The 22,912-nt window shown below is 41.2% G+C and overlaps 1 protein-coding gene across 1 annotated transcript; it reads left to right on the forward strand.

Annotated features, from left to right (window-relative positions):
• The first annotated feature begins 1,863 nt into the window (after positions 1–1,863).
• LOC134211163 (alanine aminotransferase 1-like) lies at positions 1,864–22,407 on the forward strand. Its single transcript, XM_062687817.1, has 4 exons — positions 1,864–2,301; positions 2,375–2,464; positions 21,033–22,119; positions 22,189–22,407. Exons 1-4 carry the CDS (start codon positions 1,993–1,995, stop codon positions 22,335–22,337), a joined length of 1,635 nt encoding a protein of 544 aa, XP_062543801.1. The 5' UTR covers positions 1,864–1,992; the 3' UTR covers positions 22,338–22,407.
• The last annotated feature ends 505 nt before the right edge of the window (positions 22,408–22,912 follow it).

A 22,912-nucleotide genomic window follows, 5' to 3' on the forward strand; every position in this document is an offset into this window, starting at 1 on the left:
TGACTTGATTCGACACTGGAACAGACTTGTCGGCGGTCACTGCCCGGATGACTGTGGAGACGAAACTACGGATCTTGAAGCGATGTCATGCACCGGGAAATTCCGTTCGGCGCTTCGGGCCTGAGGTGTACTCGATGTTGGCCTTGGATTGGACGGATGGTAGCTCTCAGGTCGGTGGATGCTAGAGGCACTAGGTTGGGTCCGTCGGTAGAGTATGGCACGTAATCGGACCCACACCGATGGCAGGGTGCTGGCCCCAATCGAATAGAAAAGATTGTCAGCAGTTCTCTGACCGGCTCGGGGCAGCAGTTAGTCGGAATCCTCAATAGGCGTCCCCCCCTTCTTGACGACATTCTACACAGCGCCTCAGATTACCAAGAAGCAAGCCGGCTTTCAGAAAAAGTTTAAGAGATCTTTTGTTATTGAGATTGCTCGCTTAAAAAAACTATTTATGGAAAACATACCAAAATGTGCCAAAATTCGAGTTTCTACTTCCAACGTAAAATGCGTGCTGCTATACGCTATTGAAACGTGGTTTGTATCGGATATGCAGTACATAATTCGAGCCAGGTGGTCTCACAATTTGATCTCAAACACCTATTCTCGGTGACACCAGAGGTCGATAGCAACTAAAATTCGGGAGTTGAAGTGGGGTCGATCACACTTCACTAAAACAAATTCTGTTAACAAACCTTAGACAGGAATCCAGCAAGACATACTACTTGAGTGTCCATGTCCGCCATAATTATTTTCACGTCGCGCAGTGGGCATCTGTCGTATGTCTACTCCAGCTGTGAATAGAACGCCACTTTTCTCGTTGATGTAGTTGATGAAACGGCCTTTGATTATCATCTTGCTTATATTTGGTTTAAAGGGATGTCACCTATTCACGTGCTGGTGCATCTTTCCCAGCAATATGTAGCTGGTTCACAGCTCGTTGGTTGTGCCGTTGCTTTGGTAGAACGATCTGCTCGATGGTTGCTTCTCCACACTTTCTATACCGTCGAATAGATTTTCTACATAAAGAATGAAGTAAGTTGAAATTCATTCTGTGTGAGGCAAAGGCTTCGCCAATAAAAAAATTTCAGGGGATAAAAGAATCACCGGACTAGCCTCATGGTATACGAATGCAAAATGGTAAATTGGCTTAGAAACCTGGCAGTTAATAACTGTGCAAGTGCTGACCCTCACCGCTCACCCCCCCCCCTCCCCCTCTAAACGTTACGTAATTTGTGGATGCTCCCTTATTGCTATAAGAGAGTTTTCACAAACAATGTACTTGCAAATACTTTAGAAGATGGAGAAACATCGCCGAAGACAGAACAGTTCTATTTGATAGAAGATGAACATCTTCAAACGTGATGAATAACGTGTTCCTGAACTATTTACAACATGCGACCGCCAATCCCGAATCCAGTTTTCTAATCTAGTTTGTTGCTGCATAGTACCGTGATGCAATATCACGGGATCGTTGCAACGATCCTTTTAGGTTGTCAATTTCGTTCTAATGATGTCATGTGATTACCTACTACGAATCATTTTTTATCAACGGATCAATCTCCGCCTAGACAACTGGAGTAAATTCGAGAAAAGGCGAACGAGCGATTTGCGATTTTGAAATTCGATCAGATGATAAAACGTTTGTTACCATTGATCTTGTGGTACGTAATAAACATAGGACATAGTGATACAAAAGATAAGTCGCAACCAAACAACTTCTCTTCCGTTCGCCTTTTTCTGAAGTGATTCCGTCATGTTAGCTTGTCGCTGATTGATTACTTTATTAAAAACAAAAATATTTGCCATGGTTTCTGAAATTGCGATTATTGCGGCGTGGTAGACAGCCAGATTAAAAAGGGTGTGCATCACCCTCAGCGCTGCAGGATCGTCTTCAGACTGAATCGGTTACACCCTCGATCTGCTCGCGCAGTATCGCACCGTTCGTTGATCGTACCGGTCGTTAATTCCCGTTCCTGCCTATTTCACTGTGAGATGTCGTTCGGACAAGCGTTGAACACCTGTCTGAAAGGGGTGATCGACAGGATGGGAGTGCTATCAACGGCCGTCACAAAGGCGTATCCAGAGAAAGTGGCAGTTGCCACCGCCAGTAAACCGTCAGTGTCGCGTAAAATACGAAACCTGCCGTCCGCCGCGGCAACGAGGATTGCGGAATCGTCCAAGCAAACCTACGAGCCACGTGTCAAACTCGATAACATCAATCCGGCGATCGTTCGGATGGAGTACGTTGTCCGGGGAGAGGTCCTCATGCGGGCTGGTGTCATTGAAAAGGAACTAGAACAGGTATAAAAATGCTAAGGAATGGGATGATATAAGATGACTTTACTATCAAGAAATGTTCTTATTCCCGTTACAGGGTATCCAGAAACCATTCAAGGAAGTGATTCGGGCAAGCATCGGTGATTGTCACGCCATGGGACAGCAACCGATCACATTTCTACGGCAGGTAGGTGAACTTTCAGTTCATTAAACGTTAATTGCAGAAACGTGACATTTGTCATCAACAGTCGCGCAATCGTTATCAGATGTTTTGATATTTCTTCTTGGCAACACAAAGAAAGCGACAGTAAACGATCGCATATTGATAATGCACGGCACTCTCGATGAATTGGGATTTCGCGGGACTCTGGAAACGATTAAAAAGTGAATAGCTATCTGTGAATGCGTTAGTGATCAACATCTCTACAATCTCATGATGATAGTAGCCAACGTAAGCAATACGACATGTACAAAGTGGAGCTTATAGATCACTATTTTGTGGTAAAATCGAGCTGTGAATACTCCAAAGTTACAGTCTGAAGTATAAAGAAGTACAAGTAAAAAAATGAAGGTTCAAATAACAGTTCAGATCTGCGCTGTCAACGATTTGCGGAATTGACAAAATTTTTGGGATACCCAGATAAACTGTTTGCAGGGTTTTCAGGGTTTTTAAGAATTCTCAAACCTACCTGATTGTTTTGGAACCAAAAAACTTCAAAGGAATTCAATGGTTCTGTTGCTTGATAATAATCAAAATGTATTAACCTTAGCCTAGGCTAGGTTCATTCCAGAGGTCCAGGTCCATTCTGTAATCGCCGGTGGAAGGATCAGCAGTTGGCTACCTTTATAGGAACGAACATTTCACAATAAAACCGCGCTAGGGTGGAAGACCCAATAGTGCAGGAACTAGGCACGTTCCATCACTATTCGTTGGCTCACACCAAATCTGTACGTCATTTCACATACCTCAAGTTGTCACTTACCGAAAATTGTCCTAATTGCAGCATCACCCATCATTGTTTCCTAAAATTGTACCTTCAATTATTGATGCAGTGTTCCAATAGTATCGAAAATGTTTAATTCGAATTCCTATAGTTGCGAATCTTATTGTGTTCATATGGTACTCGCAACTATGGGAACACTACCACAACTATTGGTGCAAGGCTTAGAAAAAGTTAAGGTATTTAAATGATACTTTATCGATTTTACGGGAAATCCATAATTGTTTTCTTTTATTTTGTCTAATGTCATGTCAACAAATTGGGTTGCTACGTTTAATACATAGATTTTGAAGAAATAGTACTACAGTAGCTATAGGAACACCCACGACTATCAGATCTTTTACCCTACATCTATTTCATTATTGCTTTTTTTTTCACAAAAACGTCTTAATAATATTTCAGAGATGCTGCGAAACGCGATTTATTTATTCATTCATTTATGTATTTATTTAATGATAATCGTCATCTGGCATTTAAGGAAAAGCATCACAGAATCCAAAACTAAATTCACTCACGTTTTCAAGGGCACAGCACTCAATACGGAGGCAGCGAACAACTTTTGTATTTCAGATTTGCTGCGTCGGAATAATAAATAATGACAGTTGTGCGATGCTTTCATATTAAGTGGTGTGCCCTTGAAAACGCGAGTGAATTTGGTTTTGGATTCCGAGGTGCTTGTCCTTAATGTCTCAATGACTATAAGGGTAAAAATGTCCCGTAAATCTTATTATTATACAAACATGGATAAAATATACAAATAATATATCTCGCTTAACTTTTCAAAAGGACCTATGTAACATTTTTTTAATGAATTAATTTGAGTACTGCAATTGAAAGCTTTCATGTTTTTCTGTTGATTGCGCTATTCAAATTAATTCATGAAAAAAATGTTACTTAGGTCCTTTTGAAAAGTTAAGCGAGATATCAGAAATACATCAATATAAACATGTGGGTGGTAAGAAAAGTAGTTATGTTTGTCTGACTGAACAGCTAAGAGGTTGCCAGCTAGTAGTAAGTGTATTTTTGTGTGGATTATTTATAATTGTAAAAATTGTAATTGTATAAATGTGATTTTAGGCGTCTGATGATGGCTGAAGGGTAGTAAGCCGAATCGCGCAACGCTAAATTGCTGAGTTGATTAATTTTTCACCGAAAAAAGCCAATCAAAGCAACAATAATTAACAACAATGTAGATCTTGGTATCATCAGCATACAAAAGCCTCACTCCAGGTGGTAGCACCAGTGTCACATCGCTGACGAATATCGAAAACAATAGTGGTCCTAGATTACTCCCTTGTGGTACACCAGATGGAGCGATGAAAGGATCTAAAAGAGTTGATCCAACTTTCACAAGTAGTGATCTATCTGGCAGGTAAGATCTAAACCAATCAACGCTCGCAGTGGAAACGCCTAACTTCACCAGTTTGGTGAGTAGAATACTATGATCTACCCGATCGAGAGCAGCCTTGAGATCTGAATATACTGCATCCACTTGCCTTCCCGGCATCAAGAGCCTCTATACATGTTGTTTGAATTCAGTCAAGTAGGTCGCGATCGATCTCTTTGGGAAAATCCATTCTGATCCGTAGAGATGTACTGCCTATAGCAGACGAAGAGCGTGTTGTTTACTAAGTATGATTTCCAAAACATTCGAACAAGCAGAGAGAATAATTATTCCACGATAGTTGATCACATCACGTTTATTTCCTCTCTTATGTATTGTGAAAATAAGTGACGATTTCCAGCGAATGGGGAACGTTCTGGTTCGAAGAGAGAGATTTAAGATTTTTGCTGACGATTCAATAAGAGCACTTGAACACTGGTGCAGAAAAGCAGCGAGTATCTCATCTGGTCCAGCACAGAACGAAAATTTCAGTTTCCGGATCGCTCAGCACATATCTTCATCACTGATGGAAAAGATGTCTAAGTCCAAAACCTCACGAGGGGTGTCACAAGTAGCCTCAATGGCACGATACTGTGGAGCTGTGAAATCGTTAAAATATGTCTTTAACTGTGTAGCAAAGAGTTCTCATTTGTCAGCAGGAACACCATTCAGTTGCATTGACCTAGGAAGACCTAGGAAAATTTTTGTCCCGTTTGGACCTCACAAATGCCCAGAACTGCTTGAGATTTGTCGTAGATTTCGGTGAGTACGGCTGATATTCTTCTTCTTCTTCTACTTCTTCTTATTGGCATTACATCCCCACTCTGGGACAGAGCCACCTCGCAGCTTAGTGTTCATTAAGCACTTCCACAGTTATTAACTGCGAGGTTTCTAAGCCAAGTTACCATTTTTGCATTCGTATATCATGAGGCTAGCACGATGATACTTTTATTCCCAGGGAAGTGGAGACAATTTCCAATCCAAAAATTGCCTAGACCGGCACCGGGAATCGAACCCAGCCACCCTCAGCATGGTCTTGCTTTGTAGACGCGCTTCTTACCGCACGGCTAAGGAAGGCCCCACGGCTGATGTATCTACAATAAAAAAATTGATTATAGCTTCTGTACGCTGGCATAGCCTGATCAACATCTATGCCCCAAAGAACGATAAGCCTGATGAAGTGAAGGATGAGTTCTATGAGATCCTTGATAAGGCCTACGGAGAGTGCTAAACATACGATGTAAAGATTGTCATCGGGGATGCAAATGCGCAAATCGGAAGAGAAAGTTTCTTTCGCCCTGTCATTGGTACGGAAAGCAACTCATTCCGCTACCAACGATAATGGTCTGCGACTTGTAACCTTTGCTGCTGCTAGAGGGATGGCAATCAGCAGTACCTACTTCGTACGTAAGAATATCCGCAAACACACCTGGCAACATCCGAGTGGAGACACTTGCTCACAGATAGACCACGTGCTGGTCGACGGACGACATTTCTCGGATGTTATAGATGTAAGGTCCGAACATCGACTCGGATCACTATCTTGTAGTTGCAAAAATTCGGGCGCGACTTTCCAGCGTCACGAATTCACGAAACAACAGAACGATGCGTTTCAATATCCAACGCTTGTAAATTGAAAGAGTTGCTGAAAAGTACCACCAGAAGCTGGACGAGCGGATAGAAGATGTCACCGGATCTGGCGACGTCAACAGATTTGTAGGAAAATATCCACGAAGCTGTGACTACAACAGCGCAGGAAGTGTTAGGCACTGCACAGCTACGCCAACGAAATGGTTGGTTTGATGAGGAGTGCCAGCGAGTGACGGACGAGAAAAATGTTGCTAGGAGTCGATTGCTAGTGGCTCGTACCCGTTCCATCAGAGAGCAGGGGCAGGGCTAGCAAGGGCAGAAGAGAAACGAATCTACCGCAATTGAAAAGGCAACACGAATCGAGTGTGATAGCTGAAGCGCAGGAGATCATGGATAGAAACGATATGCGGAGGTTTTGCGCAACTGTTAATAGCGCGCGGCATAAGACTTCGCCAGTGCCCGCCATGTGCAATGACCGAGAGGGGAATTTGCTGACAGTCAAGACTATGGTGGCAGTCAAGTGGAAGGAGCACTTCGAAGATTTGTGGAACGGTTAAAATGAAGGTATATTAAGGAGCAGGATGGAAATAGTCGGCGACGGTCAAGCAGTGGAGCCACCAACGCTTTAAACGAGCTGAAAAACAGTAAAGCTGCTGGGAAGGACGAGATCCCGGTCGAGCTTCTCAAACACGGAAGTGAGCAGCGGCATCAATCAATCCAAGTACACTGGATTTTGTTTTTACACGATTTACATTTTCTAAAATTTCCACTCATCCTAAATGTTTAACGTATATTGATTATCATGTGATTTTTCTTTGATTTATTCTGGATTTTTTGAAACATGTTGCGAAGAGTTTGGTGGCAAATTGAAGTCACACGATCAAAAATACGAGCGAAAAAAAATCGTGTAAAAACAAAATCCTGTGTATTCGGATTGCAGACGAAGTGTCAACCTCGTTTGTGACCTTAGACGGATTGAAGCAGGGTGATGCGCTTTCGAATTTATTGTTCAACATTGCACTTGAGGGCGCTATTAGGAGATCTGTCCAGAGGAACGGCACTATCATCACACGGTCGCATATGCTCCTGGGCTTCGCGGATGACATCGACCTAATTGGAATCGATCGCTGAGCAGTAGTGGAGGCTTTTGTCCCACTGAAGAGGGAGACGACGAGGGTAGGCTTAACATGGTGGCAGGTAGAGATACAGGAAGACCTAGTGATGTTGGTGCTGAGGTAGTGCTTGATGGGGATGTGTTTGAAGTTGTTAAAGAATTTGTTTACCTTGGAACGCTTGTGACTTACGACAATGACGTTTCCCGTGAAGTGAAAAGACGTATTGCTGCGGCGAATAGGGCCTTTTACGGATTGCATAACCAGCTTAGGTCCTGGAACATGCAGACGGAAACGAAATTTGCTCTATGCAAAACTCTGATTCTTCCAGTAGTTATGGACATGAAGCATGGACATTAAAAGAGGTGGACCGGAGAGCTTTTGGGGGTTTCGAGCGAAAAGTGCTGCGTGTAATACTAGGAGGGAAACTAGAAAATGGTGTGTAGCGCAGACGCATGAATCATGAGCTGTATCAAGTATACAAAGAAGAAAATATTGTGACAGGATAATCTACGATGAATTATATCCCCGTAACTTCGACGTCGTAGCGCTGCAGGAAATCTACTGAACAGGACGGAAAGTGTCCTGTCCAGCAGAAAGCGGGCATCGAGCGGTTTCCTTCTACCAAAGCTGTGGCACCACCAACCATGTACCAACGCAAGGATGTGCAAGCTGCACTGCCCACACGAAGGGAGAACCGACGACGAGAAAGAAGCGTTCTATGCACAGCCTACTGCGGGACGTCAAAATCGTCATCGGCGACATGAACGCTCAGGTAGGAAGGGAGGAAATATAAAGACCAATCATCGAGCCAACTAGTAAGCATACCGTATCGAACGACAGCGGCCATGATGCATAAACTTTGCAGCCACCCGTAGAATGGTAGTCCGAAGCTGGGTAGTGCGAATAGAATCTATTCGGTTGTCAAACTGAAGCCAAAATTTTTGAAGTATTTTTATTAATTGTTATTAAATTCCTTGTAACAAACATTTTCACATTATATTTCGAGTGGAAAACTAGTAGGAATGCATAAAAACTACTTGTTACGAAATTTCACGAGATTCAACAGTTTATTGGAGCTGGAATGTATGTAAACCATCGTAAAGTCATGTAGAGTCTCGTACATTTGTGCGCCCTCGTGCAGCGTGGAAAAAGAAATTCGAAGAGCGGGAAATGTTTGGCAGCCAAGTAACTGCAAAATAATTTTGCTTATGGGATTGGTTTCAGAATATCCCTCTACTCGCTTGAAAGCAGAAAAGCAGCTCTATTTGCAGCACCCAGGTCCGAGACGATAGATTCTTCTCCGACATCACGAACGTCCGCACTTTTTTTTCCTCGTTTGTCGGGTGAAGATCACTGCGTCCAGATTTTAGGACTATTGTGATATACCCTTTTGCTGTGAAATACGCAAGTTATCTCAGTAACATGTTTGTCACTGAGATACCTTGGTATCGACTGAACTCAAGACCATCTATTATTGATGAATAGAGATCCTGAGTTACAGTATGTGACTACCCCATTCTGGCGAGACTAGCTTTATGAAGCCAACCACGTCCTTGGGGGATAAGATCCATATGTCAGCAGGTCCTAAAAGGGCTTGCTGAGAACTTTGAACCTACGTTGGGTGAGTGCACTGCAATAGCAGAGGATGTGTTCTGATGTTTCTCTCTCCTCGTCACAGAAGCGGCAATTTGAGGTTTGGATTGCTCCGATCTTTTGTAGATGGTATCTGCAGGGGCAGTGTCCAGTTATTAGACCGGTGTAGATGTTGAGATCCCTTCTGTTGAGACCTAATAGTTGTTGGGTTTTCTTGGGGTTAATCGTTACGAGCCTTTTGGATTGGCTCGTATGGGGAAGTGCATTCCAGTTTGATGTGATTTGACTGACCATATATTTGTTCAGTTCCATTTTTACAGAGCAGTCTGAGATCCCGCAGAAGGGTTCAGGGCCAATGAACCTTTCATTAGATCCATTCCTGGCTAGCTCATCAGCAATCTCGTTTCCCTCTAGACCCGTATGTCCTGGGATCCAATATAGGTAGACTCGATTGCGTATGGATAAGTTTTTCAAAGCCAGAATGCATTCCCACACTAGCTTTGAGTTACAAGTGTAGTTATTAAGCGACTTAAGTGCCGCTTGGCTGTCAGAGAAAATACATATTTTTGCAAATCTATACTTTCTCCTCAGGCATAATAACACGCATTCTAATATTGCATATATTTCCGCCTGAAATACTGTGGGCCACTGTCCTAAGTGGACAGAAATTTTTGTTGTAGGGCCATAGATTCCGGATCCTGTCAGATTATTCATTTTCGAACCATCTGTGAAGAAATTTATAGAGCCTGTTGGAACGTTGGTCCACCTCCTTCCCACTCCTGGCGGGAAGGAATGAACACATCGTAAGGTAAGTCATAATAGACTACCGTTTCCATCCAGTCACTACAAATTCCTATTGCGGGATTTATGGCAAATTCATTTAATATGCTGAGGTGACCCGTAAGGTCTCCCGACAGCAGTGTTTTTGTTCTCTTTAACCTTAGAGCACTTTTTTCCGCTTCCAGCTTTATGAATTGATCTAACCGGGGCAGGTGAAGCATTGCGTCTAGGGCCAAAGTGGGTGTACTACGAACTGCACCGGTGATGGCTATGCAAGCGGTGCGTTGGATTTTGTTGAGCTTAGCCCTTGCAGCAGCCTCATTAGTTTTAGGCCACCAGACAAGGGAAGCGTAAGTTGTCCTGGGACGGACAATGGTTTTATATATCCACATGATCATACTTGGTTTTAGGCCCCATCTTTTTACCAAGGGTTTTGAACAAACCCAAAGTGTATTGAGACCTTTCTGCACAACTGATTGGAGATGAGAGTTCCAATTAAGCTTTGCGTCGAGTATGACACCTAGATATTTTACTTCACTTGAATAAACTAATTGTGTTTGATTCAAGAAAAGGGTTTCAGTTGTACCTTTCTCCGTTTGGTGAAAGGGATAATGGAAGTTTTTGTAGGATTTATGCCTAGTTGATCCTTTTGACACCAGGAAAAAGTGTGATTTAGGGCAGATTGCATTCTTTCCACGATAACACTTTCGAATTTGCCTCGTACAATAATGACAACGTCATCAGCATATCCAACCACTTCGAAGCCTCTTCTCTCTAAGCTGTCTAGAAGCTCATCCACCACCAGTGACCACAACAAAGGAGAAAGCACTCCGCCTTGCGGACACCCCTTGTTGCTTTAACAGTGATGTATGAACCGCTAAGCTCAGAGGAGATTTTCCGATTAGCTAGCATAGCATGTACCCAGGTAACAATGCATGGGTCGAATTTTCTCCTCAACATTGCTGACCCTATAGACGAATAAGAAGCGTTATCGAATGCGACCTCAATATCAAGAAATGCTACAAGAGCAATTTCTTTTGCATTAAGTGTTTTTTCGATTTTTTGAACTACCGTATGTAGTGCCGAGATCGTAGATTTTCCACTTTGATAAGCGAATTGGTTTTTTGACAAAGGCATTGCTTTCATAAATTTGTGATTTATGTACTCGCATAGTACCTTTTCCATAATTTTGAGCATTACAGAGGATAAACTTATCAGCCTGAATGCTTTGGGGTTGGTTTTATCTCTCTTGCCTGCCTTCGGAATGAAGACAGCCCGGATTTGACGCCAATCGTTAGGTATGTGCCCCAAAATCAGACTCGCCTTAAAAATCTCAACCAAGGGTGGAACCAGTGTTTTCTCCTCTTTTTGGATCAACGCTGGAAATATTCCATCCATGCCAGGAGACTTAAATGGCTCGAAAGATCTCACAGCCCTCTCAACCCTGGCCCGAGTGAAAGCTTCCTTTGCAACCTTTATTGCGTCTTTCTTAGATCCAGAAACCCATGATTGGATCTCTTGTGGATCTGAGACAGCAATTCCAGTGCCTTGGTCGCCGATGCTCGACTCAGGGATTGAATCAGGGAAGTGGATCTTTAACAATTCGCTCAGTGTATCGCTAGGCTCTACAGTGAGCGAACCATCCGTCTTTCGGAGGCTACCCACACCATTGGAGTGGTCTTTTGAAAGAGTTTTTTGGAGTCTGGCCACTACGGGTGTATTCTCTATGCTTTCACACATTAGAATCCACGATTTCCGTTTGGCTGACCTTATTTCTTATGCCTATACTCCGGGTGGCTTAATACCCGGCATATAGGCAATTAAACTTTGAATGTACTGATCTCGAGTGGCGATCTCTCTTCGCTTGTGTGGTCGTGTTGGGATCTGACGACCAAACTGGCACAACCTCACACAACCCTACTTCATTGAGCGCCGTTGCTGATGAAGCAAGTGTGTAGGAGCCGGACAATACTAAATACTCATCCTACTTGGTTGACATTGTGTACAAAAATACATTTGAGAGAGTTAGTTCTGAAAATGTATTGCGAGAGATCGGCTGGTACCTGGTGCTGGGAATTTGGTTTCATCAGTACCCGCTAAGCTGCGGTGGACGACGGAGGTCCTTCGTAGCTTAGTAGGGAAAGCACCTGTCATGCGAACTGGGGTCGTGGGATCAAACCCCACCGAAGGGGCGGTTACCCTCCAATACCTTTTCCGAACTAAATCTATCACATGTTGTACATATGCATAATCAAGTTTCAGACATAGTGGGCTTGTCACCAACATTACAAATGTCAATGTTCTTGGAAGAGAGAAACTGTAACAGGTACTCACCTCTGGTGTTTATATTGGTACTTCCCCATACGGTGTGATGTGCATTTGCGTCGCACTCTATGACGAAGGGGATGTTGTGTCGGTGGCTGTAGGCTACGAGCGCAGCTATTTCTGGAGGAGGGATTTCGTCCACGTCACCTTGGAAGTATGCCGAGACCACCAAGATCTCTCTACTCCCTCTGGCGGAAGGTACCTCCATCCTGACCGCTGAAATTGGAAAGTGTTTACAGTTGTTATGTAATAAAATAGCCGCTCTAGGAGAAAGCTGGCTGTCATCATATACCAACTTACATGAGTGTTGTGGAATACCTTGTATTCTGGATTTATTGACCCATGGCTCTTGAATGAGGGCCACGGTTAAATTTCTCAACGTCCGCACTTACCGCAGTGCGAATATTGAATCCGACCACTACCTCGTTGCGGTATGCATGTGCTCAAAACTCTCGACGGTGTGCAACACGCGTCGAAGCCGTACTCCACGGCTTAACATTGGGCGGCTATAAGATGATAAACTAGCACAAGACTACGCGCAGCAGCTGGAAGTGGCACTCCCAAGGGAAGAGCAGCTAGGCGCAGCTTCTCTTGAAGATGGCTGGATATTCGATCCGCCATTAGAAGCACCGCAACCGCTGCACTAGTCACGGTGCCCCCGGATCAGAGAAACGACTGCTATGACGACATTCGCAGATAGTGGAAGAGAAGAATGCAACTTGGGCTAGATTGCTGCAATACACACACGAGAGGGCGAACGAGACACGATATAAACGGGCGCGGGTTAAACAAAACTCGATTTTTCGGAGGAAAAAGCGCCAGCAGGAAGATCGAAACCGTGAAGAGACGGAGCAACTGTACCGCGCTAATAATGCACGTAAGTTCTATAAGAAGTTAAAACGTTCACGTAAGGGCCACGTGCCGCAGCCCAATATGTATATGGGTATAAACATAAACTTTCTTACGAACGAGTATGAGATGATCCAAAGGTGGCGGCAGCAGTACGGAAAACATTTGAATGGCGATGTGGCAGACAACGCTGGCGGTATGGTAATGAACCTGGGAGTACGCGCGCAGGACATACGTATTCCGCCTCCGGATCTCCAGGAAATCCAGGAGCAGATCGGCCAGCTGAAAATAACAAAGTCCCTGGAGTTGACCAACTACCAGAAGAGTTACTTAAATACGGTGGTGATGCACTGATTTGAGCGCTGCACTGGATGATTTCTAAGACTACCAGACAGTACAAGGCGGGAATTATGGGTGAACGCTCAACTACGGATCAGGTGTTCGCCGTACGTCAGATATTGCAAAAATGCCGCGATTACAACGTGCCCACACACAATCTATTCATCGACTTCAAAGCCGCATATGATACAATCGATCGGGACCAGCTATGGCAGCTAATACACGAACACGGATTTCCGGATAAACTGATATGGTTGATCAGTGAAGTGCGTAGTTCTAATTTCAGGGGCATTCTCGATTCCCTTTAAAACGCGCAGAGGGTTACGGCTAGGAGATGGACTTTCGCGCCTGCTGTTCAACATCGCTTTGGAGGGAGTTATAAGAAGGGCAAGGATATACAGTCCGAAGTCCGTTCAGCTATTTGGTTTCGCCGAAGACATGGATCTATGGCACGTATCTTTGAGAGGACAGATGAAGCCTGCATCATTCTGAAAAGAAGCGCTAAAAGGATTGGACTAGTCATCAACACGTTGAAGACGAAGTACATGAAAGGAAGAGGCTCAAGAGTGGTCAATGTAAGCCACCCACCACGAGTTTGTATTGGTGGTGATGAAATCGAGGTAGTTAAAGAATTCGTGTACTTGGGCTCACTGGTGACCTCCGATAACAAACCAGCATAGAATTTCGGAGACGCATCATGGCAGGAAATCTCCGCAAAACGCTCCGATCGAATAGAGTTCGCCACCGTACCAAACTGACGCTCTACAAAACGCTCATTAGACCGGTAATTCTCTACGGGCACGAGACCTGCAGGCACGAGTTTTCGAAAGGGATGTGCTATTTTCCATCTAGGGTGGTGGACGGTACTTGGAGATGGCGAATGAACCACGAGTTGCATCAATTGCTGAGATCATCCAAAATCGGAAGACAGAGGCCACTTCGGCCTTATAGGCTGAATAAATAATAATGCAACACGAGATTATAATAAATAACATTTCCAGCTTAAAGTCTATTCAAGCAGATGAAGTGATGCAATCAGGAGTCTGAAACGTGACCGTCAATGTGTAACGGTTTGATTGTTGATATTGAAAAGTTGACACAGTTGAACTCGAGTCCACTGAGTAAGAACTCGACGCATTTGTGTTTATCGGCCGATGAGTATTGTAACAATGTCTTTAGAATCATGAATGACGATCATGATGTCATAGTTCTATATTCATGATTATGGGAAGGGAATGGATTTCCGTTCACGTTCTAAATGACGTTGATAGCATTTCAGTTTACAGGTTAACGGGGTTCAATTTTAAATATTTAAAAACGGTCAGATAACCGGAATCCACGGTAAATAAAAAACCCTAACATTTGACTCATATTCCAACAAAAACAACAGAAGTTGCTGCGCAATGTATTATGTGATGTACGAATGTGGATCCGCTGTTCTTATCTCTCTCCCAAAATTGTTAATGAACATGATCTACGACTAATTCAGCCGCTCAATCCACTTATCTCCAATTTCAATTTGTGAAACAGCTGACAGTCATTGATGTCGTGGGCAATTACTGCTTCTTCGCATTTGATAAGCATCCTATAATTCTATTTTTGTTTGTACCTTGACGTGATTTCCGGACGTTCGTGAATTTGCATCGATTAACGAAAACGAGCAGAAGGCTCGTCAAAACATAATTCTTATCAGTGTGAGAAAAAGGGGTCAAACGCCTCATTTTGGAGCAGGAATTTCGCGAATACATTTAGCAGCTTATCATATGCAAAAAATAGAAAAACAGTCACGAAATGGAAAAAAAAATGAACATGACGACTTTTATGATAAGACTACTTTAAGATGTGTGACCAAATTGTTCACCTCTCCGATTTAAACCGATTTAATCAAAAGCGCAGGCGAGAAATTGGGGCCTACAAAAGTGAAACAGCAGACAACCTTAGTAGTTCAGAGTCAATTATCTAGCCGTATTTGAATGCCATTCTCTCATGATTCCAATTGGATTATCTGATCTTGCTGGTTCCGATTTGCATTATCGATTGCCGGGTTTTCTTTTTATTGAAATCTATCCAAATGCTTTTCAAACAATTCTGCACTTCGAGTATTACAAGTTCAATCAGACTTCAATGTATTTCCACTATTAAAAGTTTTATTTCTTCACGAAATCAATAAATAATCTGCTTCTATGGGTTGAGCTTTCCAGGCTCGAGAATATCAATCCAGCACTAAAATCAGAAAATGCTTTGCAAATAATTCTTCACTTCGAGTATTTCAAGTTCTATCAGACTTTGATCTACTTCAACTATTAAAAGTTTCATTTCCTCACGAAATCAATGAATGATTTTGTTTTGCTTTCATGGGTTGAGTTTTCCAGGCTCAAAAACATCAATCCAGTATCAAAATCAGAAAATGCTTTGCAAACAATTCTCTGCTTTGAAAATTTCAAGTTCTATCAGACTTTGATCTACTTCCACTATTAAAAGTTTTATCTCTTTACGAAATCAATAAATGATTTTGTTTGGCTTTCATGGGTTGAGTTCAGGCTCAAAAACATCAATCCAGCATCAAAATCAGAAAATGATTTGCAAACAATTCTCCACTTCGAGTATTTCAAGTTCAATCAGACTTTGATCTACTTCCACTATTGCAAGTTTTATCTCATTACGAGATCAATAACTGATTTTGTTTTGCTGTCATTGGTTGGGTTTTCCAGGCTCAAAAACATCAATCCAGCATCAAAATCAGAAAATGCTTTGCAAATAATTCTCCACCTTGGGAGTTTCAATTTCTTTCAGACTTTGATCTACTTCCACTATACAAAATTTTATTTCTTCACGTAATCAATGAATGATTTTGTTTTGCTGTCATTGGTTGGGTTTTCCAGGCTCAAAAACATCAATCCAGCATCAAAATCAGAAAATGCTTTGCAAATAATTCTCCACCTTGAGAGTTTCAATTTCTTTCAGACTTTGATCTACTTCCACTATACAAAATTTTATTTCTTCACGTAATCAAATAATGATTTTGTTTTGCTGTCATGGGTCGAGTTTTCCAGGCTCAAGAACATCAATCCAGCATCAAAATCAGAAAATGCTTTGCAAACAATTCTCCACTTCGAGTATTTCAAGTTCTATCAGACTTTGATCTACTTCCACTATTAAAAGTTTTATTTCTTCACGAAATCAATGAATGATTTTGTTTTGCTTTCATGGGTCGAGTTTTCCAGGCTCAAGAACATCAATCCAGCATCAAAATCAGAAAATGCTTTGCAAACAATTCTCCACTTTGAGAGTTTCAAGTTCTATCAGACTTTGATCTACTTCCACTATTAAAAGTTTTATTTTTTCACGAAATCAATGAATGATTTTGTTTGCTTTCCTAGGTCGAGTTTTCCAGGCTCAAAAACATCAATCCAGCATCAAAATCAGAAAATGCTTTGCAAACAATTCTCTGCTTTGAGAATTTCAAGTTCAATCAGACTTTATCTAATTCCACTATTAAAAGTTTTATCCCCTCACGAAATCAATAAATGATTTTGATTTGCTTTCATGGGTTGAGTTTTCCAGGCTCAAGAACATCAATCCAGCATCAAAATCATAAAATGCTTTGCAAACAATTCTCCACTTTGAGAGTTTCAAGTTCTATCAGACTTTGATCTACTTCCACTATTAAAAGTTTTATTTTTTCACGAAATCAATGAATGATTTTGTTTTGCTTTCATGGGTCGAGTTTTCCAGGCTCAAAAACATCAATCCAGCATCAAAATCAGAAAATGCTTTGCAAACAATTCTCCACTTCGAGTATTTTAAGTTCTATCAGACTTTAATTTTTTTCCACTATTAAAAATTTTATTTCTTCACGAAATCAATGAATGATTTTGTTTTGCTTTCATGGGTTGAGTTTTCGAGGCTCAAGAACATCAATCCAGCAATAAAATCAGAAAATGCTTTGCAAACAATTCTCCACTTTGAGAGTTTCAAGTTCTATCAGATTTTGATCTACTTCTACTATTAAAAGTTTTATTTCTTCACGAAATCAATGAATGATTTTATTTTGCTTTCATGGGTCGAGTTTTCCAGGCTCAAGAACATCAATCCAGTATCAAAATCAGAAAATGCTTCGCAATTAATTCTCCACCTCGAGTATTTCAAGTTCAATCAGACTTTGATCTAATTCCACTATTACAAGTTTTATTTCTTCACGAAATCAATCAATGATTTTGTTTTGCTTTCATGGGTCGAGTTTTCCAGGCTCAAGAACATCAATCCAGTAACAAAATCAGAAAATGCTTTGCAAACAATTCTCCACTTTGAGTATTTCAAGTTCTATCAGACTTTGATCTACTTCCACTATTAAAAGTTTTATTTTTTCACGAAATCAATGAATGATTTTGTTTCGCTTTCATGGGTCGAGTTTTCCAGGCTCAAGAACATCAATCCAGCATCAAAGTCAGAAAATGCTTTGCAAACAATTCTCTGCTTTGAGAATTTCAAGTTCAATAAGACTTTATCTAATTCCACTATTAAAAGTTTTATCCCCTCACGAAATCAATAAATGATTTTGATTTGCTTTCATGGGTTGAGTTTTCCAGGCTCAAAAACATCAATCCAGCATCAAAATCAGAAAATGCTTTGCAAACAATTCTCCACTTTGAGAGTTTCATGTTCTATCAGACTTTGATCTACTTCCACTACTAAAAGTTTTATTTTTTTACGAAATCAATGAATGATTTTGTTTATCTTTCATGGGTCGAGTTTCCCAGGCTCAAAAACATCAATCCAGCATCAAAATCAGAAAATGCTTTGCAAGCAATTCTCCACTTCGAGTATTTCAAGTTCTATCAGACTTTAATTTTTTTCCACTATTAAAAATTTTATTTCTTCACGAAATCAATGAATGATTTTGTTTTGCTTTCATGGGTTGAGTTTTCGAGGCTCAAGAACATCAATCCAGCAATAAAATCAGAAAATGCTTTGCAAACAATTCTCCACTTTGAGAGTTTCAAGTTCTATCAGATTTTGATCTACTTCTACTATTAAAAGTTTTATTTCTTCACGAAATCAATGAATGATTTTATTTTGCTTTCATGGGTCGAGTTTTCCAGGCTCAAGAACATCAATCCAGTATCAAAATCAGAAAATGCTTCGCAATTAATTCTCCACCTCGAGTATTTCAAGTTATATCAGACTTTGATGTACTTCCACTATTAAAAGTTTCATTTCTTCACGAAATCAATGAATGATTTTGTTTTGCTTTCATGGGTTGAGTTTTCGAGGCTCAAGAACATCAATCCAGCAATAAAATCAGAAAATGCTTTGCAAACAATTCTCCACTTTGAGAGTTTCAAGTTCTATCAGATTTTGATCTACTTCTACTATTAAAAGTTTTATTTCTTCACGAAATCAATGAATGATTTTGTTTTGCTTTCATGGGTCGAGTTTTCCAGGCTCAAAAACATCAATCCAGCATCAAAATCAGAAACTGCTTTGCAAACAATTCTCCACTTTGAGAGTTTCAAGTTCTATCAGACTTTGTTCTACTTTCACTATTAAAAGTTTTATTTCTTCACGAAATCAATGAATGATTTTATTTTGCTTTCATGGGTCGAGTTTTCCAGGCTCAAGAACATCAATCCAGTATCAAAATCAGAAAATGCTTCGCAATTAATTCTCCACCTCGAGTATTTCAAGTTCTATCAGACTTTGATCTACTTCCACTATTAAGAGTTTCATTTCTTCACGAAATCAATGAATGATTTTGTTTGGCTTTAATGGCTCGAGTTTTCCAGGCTCAAGAACATCAATCCAGCTTAAAAATCAGAAAATGCTTTGCAAACAATTCTCCACTTCGAGTATTTCAAGTTCTATCAGACTTTGATGTACTTCCACTATTAAAAGTTTTATTTCTTCACGAAATCAATGAATGATTTTGTTTGGCTTTCATGGGTCGAGTTTTCCAGGCTCAAGAACATCAATCCAGCATCAGAATCAGAAAATGCTTTGCAAACAATTCTCCACTTCGAGTATTTCAAGTTCTATCAGACTTTTATCTTTTTCCACTATTAAAAATTTTATTTCTTCACGAAATCAATGAATGATTTTGTTTGGCTTTAATGGGTCGAGTTTTCCAGGCTCAAGAACATCAATCCAGCTTAAAAATCAGAAAATGCTTTGCAAACAATTCTCCACTTCGAGTATTTCAAGTTCTATCAGACTTTGATCTACTTCCACCATTAAAAGTTTTATTTCTTCACGAAATCAATGAATGATTTTGTTTTGCTTTCATGGGTCGAGTTTTCCAGGCTCAAAAACATCAATCCAGTATCAAAATCAGAAAATGCTTTGCAAACAATTCTCCACTTCGAGTATTTCAAGTTCAATCAGACTTTGATCTACTTCCACTATTAAAAGTTTTATTTCTTCACGAAATCAATAAATGATTTCGGTTTGCTTTCATGGGTCGAGTTTTCCAGGCTCAAGAACATCAATCAAGCATTAAAATCAGAAAATTCTTTGCAAACAGTTCTCCACTTCGAGTATTTCAAGTTCTATCAGACTTTGATCTACTTCCACTATTACAAGTTTTATTTCTTCACGAAATCAATGAATGATTTTGTTTGCTTTCCTAGGTCGAGTTTTCCAGGCTCAAGAACATCAATCCAGCATCCAAATCAGAAAATGCTTTGCAAACCTTTCTCCACTTCGAGTATTTCAAGTTCCATCAGACTTTGATCTACTTCCACTATCAAAAGTTTTATTTCTTCACGAAATCAATGAATGATTTTGTGTTTCTTTCATGGGTCGAGTTTTCCAGGCTCAAGAACATCAATCCAGTATCAAAATCAGAAAATGCTTTGCAAACAATTCTCCACTTCGAGTATTTTAAGTTCTATCAGACTTTGATCTACTTCCACTATTAAAAGTTTTATTTCTTCACGAAATCAATGAATGATTTTGTTTTGCTTTCATGGGTCGAGTTTTCCAGGCTCAAGAACATTAATCCAGCATCAAAATCAGAAAATGCTTTGCAAACCATTCTCCACTTCGAGTATTTCAAGTTATGTCAGACTTTGATCTACTTCCACTATTAAAAGTTTTATTTCTTCACGAAATCAATGAATGATTTTATTCTTCTTTCATGGGCTGAGCTTTCCAGGCTCAAGAACATCAATCTAGTATCAAAATCAGAAAATTATTTGCAAACAATTCTCCACTTTGAGTATTTCAAGTTCTATCAGACTTTGATCTACTTTCACTATTAAAAGGTTTATTTCTTCACGAAATCAATTAATGATTTTGTGTTGCTTTCATGGGTCGAGTTTTCCAGGCTCAAGAACATCAATCCAGCATCAAAATCAGAAAATGCTTTACAAACAATTCTCCACTTCGAATATTACAAGTTCTCATTCTTGGTAAAGCACATGCCGCAGTTGTGGTGGTTTTCCTTTTAGTCCTTCATCCAAGTCCGTTTTCCACTGCTGAGGTTGATTGCCATTATTCATGTTCCGGTACAGTTCTTCCTTTAAAGGTCAGGAGATGAATAACTCGGCCCTAGGAAATGCATAACCAGTCGCTGTCAGATTGCTGTGATGAACGAGCATTCTCCAAGACGTGATGTTGATTCAATTAGAGTCGCTTTAATCTCTTTGGCTTTTGTAACATCATTTTAAAATTATTCACCTATCTAATGCTGGCCTATAGACTATCCCTAAATATGGATTACATAAATCAATCCACATACCTTCCATTGACTTACCTACCCATTCTGTGTCATCCAACCAGGTTCTCGGCTTGATCACCTATCCTCCGTTGTTCAACGATTCAACCATACCGGAAGACGCCAAAGAACGAGCCCGCACCATTCTGTCCGGTTGCGTGGGCAACTCCGTGGGTTCCTACACCGATTCGAACGGCATCGAAATCATCCGACGGCACGTGGCGCAGTACATCCAGAAACGGGACGGTGGAGTTCCAGCGGACCCGAACAACATCATCCTTTCGTCGGGCGCTACCGGTGCAATCAAATCGTTGATGTCACTGTTCCGGTGCTCAATCGGTGACAAGCTGCCGGGCGTAATGACTCCCATTCCGCAGTACCCGATGTATTCGGCGACGATCTCCGAACTGGAAATGTCACAAATCTGCTACCACTTGGACGAAGAGCGGGGGTGGGGATTGGACATTTTGAGCTTGCAACAGTCAATTGCCGAAGCGAAGAAAACCTGTGCGCCTAGAATATTGGTCGTCATAAATCCGGGTAATCCAACGGGACAGGTACTGTCGCGGAAGAATATTGAAAGCATTATCAGGTTTGCATATAGCGAGAATCTGGTGATTTTTGCCGACGAAGTCTATCAGTACAACGTTTACGACGAAGGTTCAGAGTTTCACTCGTTCAAGAAGGTGCTGATGGAGATGGGTGCCCCGTTCAACCAGATGGAGCTGTGCAGCTTCATGTCCTGCTCGAAGGGCTATTTGGGTGAATGCGGAATCCGCGGAGGGTACGTCGAGGTTGTGAACATGTGCCCTGAAGTTAAAGCCATGCTGCTCAAGAGCATTTCGGCTCTGGTTTGTGCATCCACGATCGGTCAGGCCTGCATGGACGTTATGGTGAATCCACCGAAGCCGGGCGAACCATCGTACGAGTTGTTTATTAGGGAGAAGAATGCCGTATTGGCGTCGCTGAAGGAGCGTGCCAGAATGGTGGCCGAAACGTTCAACTCGATCGAGGGCTTCTCTTGCAATCCGGTTCAGGGAGCCATGTATGCGTTCCCGAGAATTCGGTTGCCACAGAAGGCCATTGAGGCGGCGAGGAGGGCCGGCCAAGAGCCGGATGTGTTCTATGTTTATCAGCTGTTGGAGCAAACCGGTCAGTTTCAATTTCGATTATGGAATAAGGAACACTTAATTTATTTTTCTTTTTTTCATCCTAATACAGGTATTTGTATCGTTCCTGGATCCGGATTTGGCCAAAAACCTGATACTTATCATATACGATCTACAATCTTACCACAGCCGGAAAAATTGAAGGAGATGTTGGACACGTTACGGGTTTTTCATGAAAAATTTTTGCGCCAGTACGAATAAAAAATTACTTACTTTTTTATTTATTATTTACATTTATAAGCACCAACGTAATAAAATGGACCCTTTGTTTTGTCTTAAATTTATTAATTTCACATTTTTGTTTGCGTACAATCATTTTCAGGTAAAGTGTTTGGCTATAAGGCTTTTTAACTTGGAGAAAACTTGTTTCTATTGAGGACGTTGGTAACTCGAGCCAGTTGGTGTAAGCTTTCGCTGATCAGGAGAGACGCGGTGTTGAATAGCCAGTATAAACAGCTTAATAAGAAAATCAATTCAGATAATCCTGAAAGAAGACTGATGGGATGGTAACTTTTGGGTGAAGAAGAATCCTTCCAGGCTTCCCGATGGGGACTTCTAGGACGATGGGATGTAGTTGAGTTGGAGACACTGATTAAAGATCAGTGAAAGGTGCTCGAAAAACGTAGCACTCAAGTGTCAAGAGTTCAAAATTCAGGATGTTGTCGAGCCCTGGGGCTTCGTGATTTTCAATGATTTGATATAGACCACCTGAGCTTTGACCACCTTTGAAACCGAACCCAACTTTATAATAGTTTCGTTTGTGCTGCTGAGGCGGA

Source organism: Armigeres subalbatus, chromosome 1 (genome assembly GCF_024139115.2).
Source record: "Armigeres subalbatus isolate Guangzhou_Male chromosome 1, GZ_Asu_2, whole genome shotgun sequence".
Classification (NCBI taxonomy): Eukaryota; Metazoa; Arthropoda; class Insecta; order Diptera; family Culicidae; genus Armigeres; species Armigeres subalbatus.